Source organism: Canis lupus, chromosome 1 (genome assembly GCF_011100685.1).
Source record: "Canis lupus familiaris isolate Mischka breed German Shepherd chromosome 1, alternate assembly UU_Cfam_GSD_1.0, whole genome shotgun sequence".
Classification (NCBI taxonomy): Eukaryota; Metazoa; Chordata; class Mammalia; order Carnivora; family Canidae; genus Canis; species Canis lupus.
This window is the reverse complement of record NC_049222.1, coordinates 61,300,848-61,317,980: the sequence shown is the minus strand read 5'-3', so window position 1 is coordinate 61,317,980 and position 17,133 is coordinate 61,300,848. Positions and strand designations below refer to the sequence as shown.

Here is a 17,133-nt window from a genome sequence, read left to right as displayed (position 1 = left end):
CAAACAAAAAACTATTAAGACACAATATTAGTAACAATAGTCTTTTTTTTACAGATGCTCTGTTAAGACAGTAATTTTGTGCATATAGTCTCATGTTTTTCCCCAGATTTAAATAACAAAGTCAAAAGCAATTAACATAAATGTCACCATTAGAAATTTTATGATAAATGGTCATGGGGAGGGCTTGAACAGTACTACTTTCTAAGTTTTTGTTTAATTGAGCTTTTTCTTAAAGATCTGATTTTATTGATGGTTCCATGAAGTTTTATCACCTTCAAATTCAGGCTGCATGTGTAAGATGACTTATTAAACAAAATGTTTGATTTCATGTCCCTTGTAGAGTTACTCTTTATCTTTACTTCATTCTCTTAATTATGTCAGTTCATATTCATAAATTCTGATTATTACGAAATGAAGTTATGGTAATATCTTGATTTTTTTTCTGTTATACTTGTCATTGCCTCAATTTGGCTGACATTCATTGAATACACATTCAAAAACTGGTATTATTTTCATGTCTGTAATTAAATAACAAAATATATATTATAAATATATTATAAATATATAATATATAAATATTTTGTATATTTAATATATAAATATATAAATATTATAAACATGTAAATATTATTTATATGTATAAATCTATATATATTTTGTGTGTGTGTGTGTGTGCATATATATATATACATATATATATATATATTTCCATTCTAGCTGGTTTGGAAAAATATAGAAGACCAGGCTTATTACTGGATTCTCTTGATTTGATATAGAAGGATGGTATTAACAGCTGCAGGAAGTATAGAATCTACTTCAAAAGCAACATTTAGATTTTGAATTTAAGGTACTAGGCCTAGAATCTAAGGGAACCTTTACTAAAAATGTGAAAAAGTCATTGCGGAAATAATGTAGGTCTTAATTCCATTTCTTTAAATGTAGTAATATTTGACAAAATATTATTTTATTAATATTTATCTTATATCAGTTACATCTCTATCAGTCCTTTGTTTTCTGACAAAGAAAGCTATAAGATAAAATGAATTTAGCCCTTTTAAGTGATACATTGTTAATCATTTTCCAGATTTTTCTATAGAAAATTTTCTTTTTTCTTTATACTGTACTGAATCTAAGTTAAGATTTATATTCATATTCAATTTAGATGACAAAATTGATATGTCTGTTTTTCAGGCATTTCATAATTGATGGCTTATCAGTAGAAAGAAATCACGTTCTTGTTAGAATAAATTTTATTGGTGGGCCCATGGAACGAATTTTGCCTCCAAGGGTACTAGAAAAGGTAAGTGGGGTAAAGAAGAATCTTTGTTACTAGAAAAGCCATAGGATGCAAATAAACACTTTCAAATGAAAATAGTATTCTTCCTGACAGAGAGCTCCTGAGTGCTAGTTTGTATTGCAGAGTAGGTTATTGTTTCATTAAAAGTTGCCTTTTTGTTTGATGTGATGTTTATTTTGGATGTCTTTGTCTTTTGTGATACCCAATTTTTATTAGATGAACATATTTTTTTGCGTTTAAGTAACAATATTGAGTATTTCTCCTTCCATCAGTATTTGTAGACTTTGGCTTTCTCTTGAAGGAATTTTTTTTTTATTAAGTACATTTTTGCTCTATCAGTTTGGGGAAGATGAGATAGAAATGATTGACACTGCAAGATAAACAGTTTGGTTTTTTAAATTTGTTTCCTATTTCGATATAGGAAATACAGGTTCTTTTGAAGCCATAATTTTCCTTTCATGGAAAAAGATAGTAAGGCCATCATTATCAGTCTTAGTTACTACAACAAGTTACCATATATTTGTCTTCAGGGCTTGTGCAATGTCATTTCTAACTAAAAGCTATTGTCAAATAGCTTTTAGTTAGGCTACAACTCTAGTATCTATGAAATGAAAGCCAGTTTATTTTTTTTTAATTTTTTAAAGGATTTTTAATATTTATTTATTCATGAGAGACACAGAGAGAGGCGCAGAGACATAGGTAGAGGCTTCTCACAGAGAACCCAGTGTGGAACTGGATCCCCAGACCCCGGGATCATGCGTTGAGCTGAAGGCATACACTCAACCACTGAACCACCCAGGGGTCCCTGAAAGCCAGTTTAAATTAGTATTTCAGAAAGCCTTAAAATTCAATATTTTATCTTACTTCCTAAACTCATTTGTCTTCTTTTTTAGGGTGATGATCCATATCCTTGGCCAATGTTTTCATCCTATCCTTTACCAACCTGCTATCTGTCAGAAGTTACAAGAAATGCTGATCTAAAACAAGGTGAGATATTTACCAAAAACTGCGATGTTATTTTTGTGCTTTTGTGGTTATAATTTGAAAAAAGATAAAGTATTATTATGGGAAATTAGTACAATTTTTCATTCAGCTTATGTATGTGAATACATTTATGCCTGTTGGTTTGTAAATTTTTTACTAAATTATTTGTTATGATACTGAATGATTCTTATCAGAACCCTTTTTGGTTTAAAAAAGGAATTATGATTTTTAATGAATTCTAGATACATAGGATTTTATTCAGAGTAATATTTTTTAGTATGCATGCCATCCATAAGTTCTGTGTCCTCAAGACTTGAAATATAAACATAATGAATAATAAAAGTTCAGATATCTACTTTAGAGGAGTTTATAAACTTTTGGAGAATACATTCAAGTAATTAGATAGCTGTATGATAGTGCAGTGTGTGATAGGAACTAAATAGACAAATGTGTAGCCTGCTAGTAGCATACATGCAGGACACTTTTAAAGGAAGTTGGTGTTTGAAGCAAGGCTTGAAATAGGTGTTTTTTTGGGTAATAGAAGAGCATTTTTGATAAAGGAAAACAGAAGCTTGAAAGGAGCAAATTATATTCAGAGAACTGTGAGTAGTTCAGGATGTCTGGGATTTGGAATGTGAGGACAAGAGAGACCAGAAGTAAGATAACTGGTGGTAAGCCACATTTAGCCATAAGGGCAGTGTAGCTCAAGACTTTATTGTGAGAGCAATGAAAATGCAAACAGTTTTTATTTATTTATTTCAAAGTTTTTATTTATTTATTCATGAGAGACACAGAGAGGCAGAGACATAGGCAGAGGGAGAAGCAGGCTCCCTGCAAGGAGCCTGATGTGGGAGTCAGTCCGAGGACCATAGGATCGCGACCTGAGCCAAAGGCAGACACTCAACCGCTGAGCCACCCAGGCATTCCGCGAACAGTTTTTAGATTAAGGAATTCTAAGATGAAATATGAAGATATATTATCGAACTATTTATTAATTTGAGAAGTTAAAGCTTCTATCAGGGTAATCTTTAATAATATCAAGGTTGCACTGGAAAAAATAGCATGTATAAGATTCATTTAATATAGTTAAGATTTTATGGAGTGATTGTTGAAAAAATATTTCTGTATGAGACTGCATCTGTCTTTTACTTTTCCCTACGTTTTCTTGCTTTGAAACAATTAAGAGCAGCCATCAATTGATATGTGTTGTTTTTGTTTCTAGCTAGTGTTTGAGATTTTTTATTACATTTCTCACAATTGCATAGAAACAAAAATTGTGCTTTGTTTTTTTATTTCTATCTACTTAGAGGTTAGGGAAAGAGAAAGAACATGAGGAAGCTTTTTAAAGTTTTTTTTTTTTTTAAGATTTTATTTGAGAGAGAGTATGAGCAGGGGGAGGGAGAGTGGGAAGGACAGAGGGGGAGGGAGAAGCAGACTCCCTGCTGAGCAGGGAGCCCAGCACGGATGCCAGGCCCCCAGGACTGTGACCTGCGCTGAAGGCAGATGCTCAACCAGTTAAGCCCCCCAGATGTCCCTAAGGTTTTTAATATTTGTCTTTATAATGCACTAAAATTTTTGCTTTTGTTTTCCTCTTGCAATTCTATTGCTTTCAGAGATGTGTGAGTAGATAGGAAGTATTTTTCAAGAAGAAACTCTTGAGAGAGTATCGTTTTGGATACTTTACCCCACTGACTCACTTCTTGCAGTGAACCCAAACCTTTCTCAATATGTTACTGTCATGCTTTCCTATCCTACTTTCAGTGTTCTTAATGCCTTTATATTTTGTCATTCTTGTTGTAGGTTTCATCATTTATTTGCCCCCTCATTCCTTTATTTAACATTTTTCTCAAGTGCTAATTATCAGGTGCTTCACTAGGCATTGGAAATAAAATGATGTACCTTTTCCTGATCTTTTCCTTGTTACAATAAAGCATTGTTCTTTGCTAAGTTTCACTTGGAAACACATGTTAATTTTTTGAACAACAAATTCATTATCAGTTTTATTATATATGACTGCCATATTTGGTAATTTGATTCTTCAAAATAGTTTGATTAAAAAAATATTCCCTGGGACACCTGGGTAGCTCAGTGGTTGAGTGTCTGCTTGTGGCTCAGTTCGTGATCCCAGAGTCCTGGGATCGAGTCTTCAATCCAGCTCCCCATAGGGAGCCTGCTTTTTCCCTCTGCCTCTGTCTCTGCCTCTCTCTCTGTGTCTTTCATGAATAAATAAATAAAATCTTAAAAAATAATCCTTATCTTTTTAAATAAAACAAGGCAGGGCAGCCCCAGTGGTGCAGCGGTTTAGCGCCGCCTGCAGCCCAGGGTGTGATCCTGGAGACCCGGGATCGAGTCCCACATCGGGCTCCCTGCATGGAGCCTGCTTCTCCCTCTGCCTGTGTCTCTGTCTCTCTCTCTAGCTGTGTCTCTATGAATAAATAAATAAAATCTTAAAAAAATATATATATTAAAAAAAAATAAATAAATAAATAAAACAAGGCAGACAGAAATAAGAAAAATAAGATTAAATGGACACTTCCTAAAAAGGAAGGATATATCATCAATTCCTAGGAATTATTGCTCAGAGGAATATAATTTTACTCCTTGCTCTACTCTTGAGAGCTGCTTAGGAAAAGGAGTAATAATAGCATCTCTGTCCCGCCCAGAAGATCACTGCAGATGGTTATTGACGTCAGGCGGGTCCATCATACTGTCGGGCAGTCCTGTACTGCATCCCCACGTCTGAATTCTCCCACTCTCCTCTTCTCTCTCATCAAACCTTCTTCACCTCATCCCCATTCATCCTGTCAGATGATAATTTTGTTTTCCAGGTTACCAAGGAAATAGAAACAGAAACAGCTTCCATGTGTTGCTGATAAACACCAGCTTACTCAGCTGCATCTATTTCCCATTTCATGTTTTTGTTACTATGAATAAGCTGCCAGTGCTACTTAGGAAGGCCAACTTCTCCAGCCGTGCACTACCTTCCGTCCTCTTCTCAAATATACTGCTTCTAACAGTTCCTCCTTTTCCTTTATTACTGCTTTTTGGGGGTGTTGGGGGCAGGTCTCCATTGTAGCTTTTTTGTGAACTAACAAGCAATACTGTTAATTCTTCCATATTTAAAACATCTTCCTTTGAACCTACTTTCACTTCTGTCCTTTTTTGGCAAAATTCTTTGAAAGCGTTGTCTAATCTTGGTGTTCCAGTAACTCCTTCCATTCTCTCTTGAACCCACAGAGCTAGCTAGGCTCTCACCTCTACCATTTACACTGTGATTAAATCCACTGAGTAGATCAGTCCTCATCCTACTAGACTTAACATTATTATTCAACATGTTCACTCCTACCCTTTCTTTTGAAACACTTTCTCACTTGGCTTTTAGAAAATACATGATGTGATTTTCCTTCTGTTTATTCTGGCAAAATTCTTTTGTCTCCTTTGTTTGATCTTTCACTTTTCTCTAACCTCTAAACTTTGGAGTGCCCCGGGCTCAGTTATTAGTTGCCTGTTTTTCTAGCTTTACTTACTCTTGAGAACATCTCATCTTATGACTAAAATACAGTCCAATAGTCTGTTGGCTGTCAGGTTTATATCTTTAACCCCTACCTCTCCTCTGAACTCTGCATTCATATCTAATTGCCTACTTGGCACCTCTGCCAGGAGGGTTAATAAGCACATCAAACCTAACAAGTCTGAGCTAAACTTCTCATACTCCCTGAAAATCTATTCCTTTGGTATTCCTACTCATTTCAGAAATGGCAATTTTGGCTTCCAGTTCTTTAGGCAATAAAACTGAAAGCATTCTATGACTTCTCTTTGTCTTCATACTCACATCTAACCTGTCAGCAAATGCTCTCGACTCTGCCTATCTGAAATCACTTTCACTCATGCACTACAGCCCTCATCTCTCACCTGTATTATTGCAGTAATCTGCCAAGTAGTCAGTGTGTTCTCAGTACAACCATCAGAGTAATGCTGTTGAAATGTGGATTGCATCACATTACTCCTCACACTGAAATCCTCCAGTGGCTTCCCATAGCTAACAGGGCCGAGTACATTTGTGACTTCATTCCTGTCAATGCTGTGTTTTAACTTCAGTACCATTTTAAACCTTTTTATTTAATTCCACATTTCCCCACCATATTGGACAGTTCTCTTTCTGTTTGCCCTAAAATGCAAGTGTTTGAGACATTATTCTCAATTTAATAACAGTACCTAATACTTTCTCCTAATAATAGGGTCCTGGTTTTTGTTAAGCAGGAGAAAATGATGTAGGCACCAGTGGATAGGCCAGGATGTACATCACAGAGCTATCTCTGTGAACTCAATGAGGAAAATGGAGCCAAATGCATTTATAACAGGTATAAAGCTAAATTAAAAGTATGTTTCTGGTTAAATACAGGTCAATAAATGAAACATTGTACAATTTTAAACACATTATGTTTAAGCTTTCCATTTACTTTTTTGATTTGAAAGTAATGATTCATTGATTCTGATAGGTGTTATTTTAGTTGTCATTGGCACTGCAAAATTTTGGGATATCATTTCATTGTTGTGGGGAAAAAAATCACTCTGGTTGTGTGCACATGGTGACATCCTCTCATTTGTCTCCTAGCTTCTACATTTATTCTTCTTGCTACAGTTAGCATCTCTTCATCTGTTAAATTGCCTCTTGTTAGCTCATTGGCATTAGTGTTTAGCTATTAGATAATTTATCTTCATCTGTAAATAAGAATCTTGAGACATCATCTGGTTCAGTTATTTTTCTTTGTGCACTGTTTTAGAGTCATCATGCTAAAATGTAAAAGCCTTGTAAAAACTAGTGATTAACATTATCTATTTGTGTACATATATGTAATTATGTTTATACATGTATAAGCGTGTTGTGTATATATGCGTACATGTGCATCTGTGTATATATAAGTGATATATAAATAATCTTAGACACATGAAAACATCCTCTTCCATGTGGTAGAAATGACTTGGGATATCATCTTTCTGTTACTCTAGAGTTTAAATAAATAGGTAGAAGGTTGTGAATGTAGTAACTTACTATTACCTGTGTAGCAGGTAAAAATGAAAGGGGAATAGGAGAAAGGAGATTTGTACTGTGTTTAAAAGCCAGTACAGGTTTGTGCAATCAGGAGCTGCTAAAGTGAACTACTGGAGATTGACTCATAATGTCTTTTGTATATGAAACAGATCATGAGATAAACAAAACCTGATTGGTTTCCTGTGCTAGACTTAGATCTCCCAGGAGTTACTGTTGCACCCCTACTTGGCCAGTCTTCTCTACTGCATTCCATTTTTGTGTGTTCAGGACAAGACTTCTTTCTCTAAAGAGGAACAGAAATCCAGTCCTTTCATACTGAGAAATAAAAATGGCTTGAGGGATTAAATAGCATGCTCTGGTTATTGGAAGCATTAGGGAGACATCTGAATGTGAGAAATGTTCTGTCCTTTCTAGCATCCTGTATTCATTTCATTTTTAAATTACTTTTATAATGTTTATTCAGACTGAATTATAAAATAATCAGCAATCTAGATTACATCCATATTCTATATACTGTAGAATACTACTACTACTGTGCAATACCTATCCTTATCAGGAAATCTTTGGATCTGTATTCACTCAGCGGGGGCTGGTATCTTCAAAGTAGAGAGTAAGTTTTTTGTGTCATGGCTTGTATGTTTCTAGTATTCCAAGCACAACACTGACTCCAGGGCCACTGGCAGCATGGCTACATGGCATTGGTTCTCTTTGATCTTAGAAATTTGAATGGCTACTCATTGAGAGCCTCAAATAAATTAGCAAATCCTAATAGAAGTGAACTTCTGCATGTTCCTTGCAAGTCCTGCATCCCCACTCTTTACCTGTATATCCCTTCAAAGACCTTTCCTTAAAAAACAAAAAACAAAACAAAACAAGAAAAGTTTACCCCCTTTGGGCTTTCTAAGAAGTAAACAAAGGAACAGCTAATGTGAGCCAGCTGTATAAATAGATGTGTCACTTTCTGATTCTTTTCTCTCCCTTGCCCTTGACTTTATTTCATGACCTTGCTCTCTGTTAATTGTCCTACATACTGTGGGTCTTATTGTTTTGTTTTGTTAACCATGTGGGTCTTACTGTTTTGTCTTGTTAAAAACTTTATTGAAATGTAATTAACATACTATGTAATTCATCCATTTAAAGTGTACAATTCAGTGATCTTTTTAAAGTATATTAATAGATGCACAGCCATCACCACAAACAACTTTAGAACATTTTTACCACTTCAAAAAGAAAACCGCTATTCCCTCTTCCCCCCCTTCCCTCACCAGCCCTAAGCAACCACTAATCTACTTTCTGTCTCTAGAGCTTTCTCGAGTTTGGACTTTTCATATGAATGGAATAGGTTAGTGTGTAGTATTTCTTGACTGACTTTTTAACTTCGCATGTTTTCAAGGTTCATCTCTAAGGTTCATTCATGTTGTAGCATAGGAAAGTACTTCAGTCCTATTTATGATTAAATAATATTCCATTATGTGCATATACCACAATTTATTTATCTGCTGATGGACACTTGGATTGTTTCCACCTTTTGGCTATTATAAATAATGCTGCTATAAACATGTACAAATTTCTACATGAATATGTTTTTATTTCTCTAGAGTATATACCTGGAAGTAGAATTGCTTAGTTATATGGTAATTCTGTGTTTAATAGTTTGAGGAACTGGCTCACTGTTTTCTAAAGCAACTGCATCACTTTACCTTTTCACCAACAGTATTATAAGATTCTCGTTTGTCCACATCATCATGATCATGATCATGTGTTATGATCTGGCCATCCTGCTGGGTGTGAAGTGCTACTTCATTGTGGTTTTGATTTGCATTTCCCTGATGATTAGTAATGCTGAGTGTCTCTTCATGTTATATGTCTTCCTTGGAGAAATGACTATTCACATCCTTTGCCTATTTTATAAATTATTTGTCTTTTTGTTATTGAGTTGTAAGAGTTCTTTATGTGTTCTAGATATAAACCCTTTATGGGATATATGATTAGGGATCTTCTTTCGAATCTTAGAATACATAATAGTTTATGCCTCTGGGCCTTTGCTCTTGATATTTCCTTTTCCTATAGTACTACCTCCTCCTCTTTACCCAAGTAGTGCCTTCTTAACCTTTTATGCTAAGTCTGAATGTTACTTCTTCGGAGAAATTATCTCCACCATGTCTAAAATATACTTCTTTTTTTTTAAGATTTTATTTATTTATTTATGAGAGACAGAGAAAGAGAGAGAGAGAGGCAGAGACACAGGCAGAGGGACAAGCAGGCTCCATACAGAAGCCTGATGTGGGACTCAGTCCAGGAACCCTGGGATCACACCCCGAGCTGAAGGCAGACTCTCAACCACTGAGCCACCCAGGCATCCCTAAAATATACTTCTTCCTTTACTTCTGTCTCTCTTGCTTCCTATGGGTTCCTCTAACAGCACTGTACTTTACTGAGTTTGTATTTGTTTACTGTCTGCTGCCCTATACTGTAAGTTCCATGAGACAAAAATGCCATCTGCTTTAGGTAGTAGACAACAATAAATGTCTATTGAATGAATGGATGAATTAACATTGAATTTCTTCTCCCTTTGTATTTCCCATCATCAGACTCTATCTTCCAAATCTTTGTCAGTGGACATTGGGAATTCCTTTTGGGCTAATACATAAATTTAGAAATTTTTACTCATACCTAGAATAATCTCTGATCTGACTCATTTTTTAGAGCATCAATAGCTCTGCAGTTAGAAAGCCCCTTGAGCTAGACTTCTGTGTATATCATTTTTGAAGTAGACACCTTTATTATAGTTATTTTATCATTTACAAAGTGGTACTTTACGTTTTTATAGCACATAAAAGGTATACATTGTTAGTGTTACATGTCATTTTTTTCCACAATTGAAAAAAATAAGCAAAAAAAAAATTTACAGCCTTTATCCTGTGATTACTTCAAATTTAATCTTTTGTAGCTTTAGTATCTTAACTTTACTGCTTCCTCTGCTGCATTTTTACTTACCTGATAGGAAATTGATTTTCTGCCTGGCAAAACATTCTTTTTCAAATACTATATGAAGGAGTATGTTTCATGGTGAAAATCATTCCTTTTAATGGAATGCACCACATAATGTTAAAATCTTTATAGTCTGATTGTTCAGATATTTTTAATTGGATATTTTTAGATGGCATTATGCCTATATGAGAAAACAGATCATTTTAAGGTTCATAATATGTGAAACATAACTATCTGTGATATCTTCCCCCCACCCCAACATGAAGTAATTTTTCTTTTTCAAGTTAAAGAAAGAAGGAGGGAGGATATTGAAGTGAATTCAAGTTAAAACTTGCTTTTCAGTTTGTACATTTTCAGCTCTGAATGAATTCAGTATAAAATATATGTTGAATCATTAGGTTCCATGTACTGGTCAAATGCCTGTGAGGATCATATTCTGTTCTTAGTGAAAAACATGAATCTAATCCACTGTATTAAATCTATATTATTCACATAGATTTGGTACAAAAGCATAAATGAAAATGCAAACCATTGGCAATATTTAATAGTATATTGAGGGGTAGAAAAGGCTTTTTGAAGTATTATATATAATTTATTAATTGTAGACTATTTATAAAATAATCTTTGCAATGTATTTTGTTCAATAGAAAGAAACAAATATTAATAGAGAAGGTTTCTATATGAGAAATGGAACGAAGCACTAGAGTACCATGCCATATTCTCTTCCTCTGGAGTTAGGCCTTGTGCAGTGAGTGAGCAATAAAGTTTATTGGTTTTGTAGTTCTATTCTTATGATGCCAACATACTTGATCCTAGCTCTCAAGACATGCTGGTATTTAAAATCATTTGGATACTGTTTGTTCTGATTTTAAAAGCTTTTTAAATTATGTCTTGTACATATGGTTAGTCTACAAATATTTTTAGTGATGAATTCTCTCTTTTATCAACTACTTATTTAGGCCTTTATGTCAAATCAGACATTTTCTTATTCTTTTTTCTAATTGTTTTTAACCTTTATGAACATTTATTTTCTGCAGATAAAGGTAAATGACTTTTTTTGATATTATTCTGTTAACTTATGGGACTGGGAGTATGATATTTTGGTTTCTTTTCAGTGTAGTAAATCTTGAGCTGCAGCTGTTGAGATACTTAGTTTACAAATCAGAATAAGTTATTTCTTTTGAATAATAAAACTTATTTTCATGTACTTATTTCTTCATGTTTGAAACACATGTATCTATGGCAACCAAGGGAAACAGATAACCTACTAGTTTAAGTGCAGGTGATAAGGGAAAGTGAATTCTTCATTTCTTGAAAATGTGACTCATTTGTTTTATAGTAATTGATTATCATTTTGTTAAAAAAGGAAAAGGGATATAATTCTACAATGAGGAATAACCTGTATAAAATGTAGATATCATGTGTTAAGAGCTCATGTAGTTCAAATGAAATGTGTAATGAATTTAGATACTCCCAAATTTAGAGATGTACAGAGAACTAATACAGAGAATTTAGGCATCTTATCAATTGCTTCTCACAGACCACTCCAGTCTTTCCTTATTTATTGTAATAAGGGTAGATTGAAATGACTATCTTAAGCTACATGGAAGAAGATAAGCAGAAATGCAAATGAAAAGCAAATATTGCACAAATAAGGTTCAGAATAAGACAAAGGTGATTAAATTAAGCCCAGGAATCTGTTGCTGGTTAGTTTATGAAATCTTTGTTTATTTTGTTTCTTTTGCAGAATCTGTTATGATATTCTATATAAAATGGGTATTCACAATTGCATTTGGGAAAGAAGTACTAGAAGTTTTCTGTGTAAATAGCAGGCTTTTACTGCATTTATATTGAGCTTACTTTTTTCCTCCCTTTGAAACTGTGATTCTTTTTATATTATCCATAATAATCTTATAATCAACGTAACATTCTATGTAATAATCTTTTGAGAAAAAATTATACAGTATCCTCAAGTATGAAAAGATTATAGTGCTTACTATAACAAAGAATTTCAGAATTTAGATATGAAATATTGTTACCTGTGATTGGTGAACATGAAACTTGATGTTTCCCTTTTTTGCCCACATTTTCCTCAGTGATATTAAGGAATGAGTTTAAAACAGTTTTTTTTACTTTCTTTTCCAACTTTGCACTGTCTGTAAATCATAGTGGTCTGAAGGAGCAAAGAGGAGAAGAGCATTTACTCACTAGACACACCAAACCTTTTTTTGGAAAATAAAACAGTCGTTCACCATGGTAACTTCATAACTAGATGTATAATTAATATAGTGAAACTAAATTATAATATGGTACTTTCTCTAAAAATAATACTGTAGGATAAGAATTTTTTAAACCCATTGATATAAAAATGTGAGTTAAGAAAGAAATTGTGTTCAATGTATAGAAGAATATAAACCTGGATTCTCCCTGGTGAAATAAATTGTTTTCTTATTTAACCCTAAGAAGTGAATATTCATTTTATTATAGGAGACTGGATTGTACCCAGAAAGGAGCCAAAACCTCATAAGATATACAATGAGGAGTTAAAAAATCTATACTTTAAAACACTTTACTATAATATTGTGATTAAGGTCCTTTCAAGTGAATAATTTTATACATGCCTATACTTTTACTTATAGTTTATTGAGTTCTTATATAGACTTTATACCAAATTAGGAACTATAATTGCTCTTATTTTAGTGACACTAATATGCTTAGAAGCTTTTAGTCACTGTCACTTTCAGTTATAACTCATGTTTACATAACATGTATATATAAGCAATTTTTATGTACAACAGAATACATCCATTTTAAGAATAGTTTGAATTTTGACATGTCTGTGCACACAGAAGCACCACCATAATCAAATACATAACATTTTCATGACCCCACAAAAGTTCCCCTTGTCCCTTATAGTCAACCTCTCTCTACTTCCAGCCTTAGGCAATTACTGATTCCCCACCCCCCACTACTATTAGATTAGGATTTCTCAACCTCAGCACTATCAATATTTTGGTCTGGGTAATTGCTTGTTGCCAGAGGATGCGGTCCTGTGCCTTGTAGGATTTTTAGCAGCATCCCTGGTCTATATCCACTAGATGCTAGTAGAACTGTATTGTGCTGCCCACTCCCAGGTATGACAATCAGAAATGTCTGTAAGGACTGTTCATGTAACTCCTGGAGAGCAAAACATAGTCCATTTGAGAATAGCTACCAAAGATTAGTTTTTCCTATACTAGTGGTTCATACAAGTAGAATCATATAGGATACTTTATTTGTGCCTGGTTTCTTTCTCCTAGCATAATGATTTTGAGATTCATCCAGTTTGTTACATGTACCCTTTGCTCTCTCTTTTTACTGAGTGGGATTTCGGTATTGATAAGCTGCAGTTTGGTTAAGTTTTTCCAAAACTTTTGGTTTTGTTCACATATTCTTTAAATACTTAAAATACTTAAAAATATATGCTTTTAAATCTTTGCTATTCACATCGCTCTAGTCCTTTAATGCATCTATTAGTTGATTTTTGTACTGGTTATGAGCCACGTTTTCTCCTTTTCTCATGTTAGTGATTTGTTTATTGAATATCAGACATTATTGATTTTACATTGTTGAATGGAGATTTTGTTTTTCTTTAGATAGTAATGGGCATTTTTTTGAAGTGCTGTCAAGTTATTCATGGATCAGTTTGATCCTTCAAGGCTTTCATTATTTGGTTACAGTGTGTGTAGATTTGCCTTTATTGCTAATTTAACCCTATTACTAACTTGTTATTTTTCTGGCACCTTTAAGCACTCACTACCCTGGTAGTTAAAGGACTCTGCACCCTGGAATTTTGACATCTGCTAGCACAGAGTATACTGTTCATTTTACATCTCCCAAGTGTTTTTTTGTCAAACCTTGTGGAGTTTCAGTCTTAATTTGCATAGTTGTTTATTTTGCAATCAGCTTAACAAAGACATGGATTTCTCTAGTTATTTGTTCTGCTCTTCTTTTCCAGTACTGATCCAAAAATTTTAGCCTCCTCAGTCTCTGCAGTTTGGCTTCTGTCCCTTCAACTTTGCAAGTCCTGCATGGCACCCACACTTTGTGCATAGTGATCTTGAGATTGCCTTCAAGAATAAAAGCCAGTTGTAAAGCTCAACACATTAGTTTCCCTTTTCACAAGTAAATCAGTCTTGTACTGCCCATTGTCCAATGTTTGAAAATAGTTGTTTGTTGTATTTTATTCAGTTTTCAGGTTTTTTACAGCAGGATAGCCACTCTATTCCTCGTATCTCCATCATGGGCAGAAGCAAAACTCTGGGTTTTAATTTTTTGTGTTGTTATACACATAGAAAATTTGGGACAACATCAGATTCATATTTGTTCTACTCATATAATCACTAATTTAAAGTTACTGTATTCCTGAGTACCGTTCCTGTGATTCTGTTTCCTCTTGCCTTATTCTCTATCCAAGGGCCTTTGCTGGTATAACACCATTGACCTCTCTCTGGACTTCCCACTTACTCTGCATAAAGATAGGAAGAATGTTTGGTAGGGGAACTTGGGAGAAGGTTGCAAAATCTTGGATTTTGTGTATGGTGTACTTTCAAGTTAGCCTATCTTTAGGATATATTGGTACCTTTTAGTTAGGTATATATTTAGACAGCCTTTGGTTGTCTGTCATTGTCTGTGATTGAATAGGTCAGTTCAATTCAGGGGAGACATTTTGAAGTCCTTGTGGCATTTTTTTAAAATTTTTTTTTCAAATAAGTCTCAATTTTAATAAGATCCTCTACATACACATTTGCTACTAAAAATTGAAATAGCACATCAAAAAAATTACAATTTCTGAAAACCAGAAAAATCTACCTTATGCACACCCTCCCCTAATTATACTCTAACCAAACCACCCCAAGTTTTCTGTGTATTCCTTCTGCACAAGTTACTTGGCTTCCGATTTTTTTTTTAATTTATTTTTTATTGGTGTTCAATTTACTAACATACAGAATAACCCCCAGTGCCCGTCACCCATTCACTCCCACCCCCCGCCCTCCTCCCCTTCCAGCACCCCTAGTTCGTTTCCCAGAGTTAGCAGTCTTTACGTTCTGTCTCCCTTTCTGATATTTCCCACACATTTCTTCTCCCTTCCCTTATATTCCCTTTCACTATTATTTATATTCCCCAAATGAATGAGAACATATAATGTTTGTCCTTCTCCGACTGACTTACTTCACTCAGCATAATACCCTCCAGTTCCATCCACGTTGAAGCAAATGGTGGGTATTTGTCATTTCTAATAGCTGAGTAATATTCCATTGTATACATAAACCACATCTTCTTTATCCATTCATCTTTCGTTGGACACCGAGGCTCCTTCCACAGTTTGGCTATCGTGGCCATTGCTGCTATAAACATCGGGGTGCAGGTGTCCCGGCGTTTCATTGCATGTGTATCTTTGGGGTAAATCCCCAACAGTGCAATTGCTGGGTCGTAGGGCAGGTATATTTTTAACTGTTTGAGGAACCTCCACACAGTTTTCCAGAGTGGCTGCACCAGTTCACATTCCCACCAACAGTGTAAGAGGGTTCCCTTTTCTCTGCATCCTCTCCAACATTTGTTGTTTCCTGCCTTGTTAATTTTCCCCATTCTCACTAGTGTGAGGTGGTATCTCATTGTGGTTTTGATTTGTATTTCCCTGATAGCAAGTGATGCAGAGCATTTTCTCATATGCATGTTGGCCATGTCTATATCTTCCTCTGTAAGATTTCTGTTCATGTCTTTTGCCCATTTCATGATTGGATTGTTTGTTTCTTTGGTGTTGAGTTTAATAAGTTCTTTATAGATCTTGGAAACTAGCCCTTTATCTGATATGTCATTTGCAAATATCCTCTCCCATTCTGTAGGTTGTCTTTGAGTTTTGTTGACTGTATCCTTTGCTGTGCAAAAGCTTCTTATCTTGATGAAGTCCCAATAGTTCATTTTTGCTTTTGTTTCTTTTGCCTTCGTGGATGTATCTTGCAAGAAGTTACTATGGCCGAGTTCAAAAAGGGTGTTGCCTGTGTTCTTCTCTAGGATTTTGATGGACTCTTGTCTCACATTTAGATCTTTCATCCATTTTGAGTTTATCTTTGTGTATGGTGAAAGAGAGTGGTCTAGTTTCATTCTTCTGCATGTGGATGTCCAATTTTCCCAGCACCATTTATTGAAGAGACTGTCTTTCTTCCAATGGATAGTCTTTCCTCCTTTATCGAATATTAGTTGCCCATAAAGTTCAGGGTCCACTTCTGGATTCTCTATTCTGTTCCACTGATCTATGTGTCTGTTTTTGTGCCAGTACCACACTGTCTTGATGACCACAGCTTTGTAGTACAACCTGAAATCTGGCATTGTGCTGCCCCCAGATATGGTTTTCTTTTTTAAAATTCCCCTGGCTATTCGGGGCCTTTTCTGATTCCACACAAATCTTAAAATAATTTGTTCTAACTCTCTGAAGAAAGTCCATGGTATTTTGATAGGGATTGCATTAAACGTGTATATTGCCCTGGGTAACATTGACATTTTCACAATATTAATTCTGCCAATCCATGAGCATGGAATATTTTTCCATCTCTTTGTGTCTTCCTCAATTTCTTTCAGAAGTGTTCTGTAGTTTTGAGGGTATAGATCCTTTACCTCTTTGGTTAGGTTTATTCCTAGGTATCTTATGCTTTTGGGTGCAATTGTAAATGGGATTGACTCCTTAATTTCTCTTTCTTCGGTCTCATTGTTAGTGTATAGAAATGCCACTGACTTCTGGGCATTGATTTTGTATCCTGCCACGCTACCA

General features: G+C 34.7%; 1 protein-coding gene and 1 long non-coding RNA gene across 9 annotated transcripts in view; one reads left to right on the top strand and one right to left on the bottom strand.

The window, feature by feature from the left end:
* TBC1D32 (TBC1 domain family member 32) overlaps positions 1–17,133 on the top strand; it is a 211,472-nt gene that overhangs the window by 129,003 nt on the left and 65,336 nt on the right. For all 6 annotated transcript variants that reach the window (XR_005353848.1, XR_005353847.1, XM_038526673.1 and 3 more), the window contains 2 exons: positions 1,192–1,300; positions 2,191–2,284. Coding sequence is in view for 4 of the 6 variants with exons in the window: in XM_038526673.1 (XP_038382601.1) it covers positions 1,192–1,300; positions 2,191–2,284 (203 nt within the window). In the remaining 2 variants the exon portion in view is untranslated. The remainder of the gene's footprint in view (positions 1–1,191; positions 1,301–2,190; positions 2,285–17,133) is intronic.
* LOC111096171 overlaps positions 179–17,133 on the bottom strand; it is a 101,258-nt gene continuing 84,303 nt past the window's right edge. For all 3 annotated transcript variants that reach the window (XR_005353852.1, XR_005353851.1, XR_005353853.1), the window contains 2 exons: positions 12,365–12,498; positions 179–518 (listed from right to left, as the gene is read on the bottom strand). This is a non-coding gene — a long non-coding RNA (uncharacterized LOC111096171). The remainder of the gene's footprint in view (positions 519–12,364; positions 12,499–17,133) is intronic.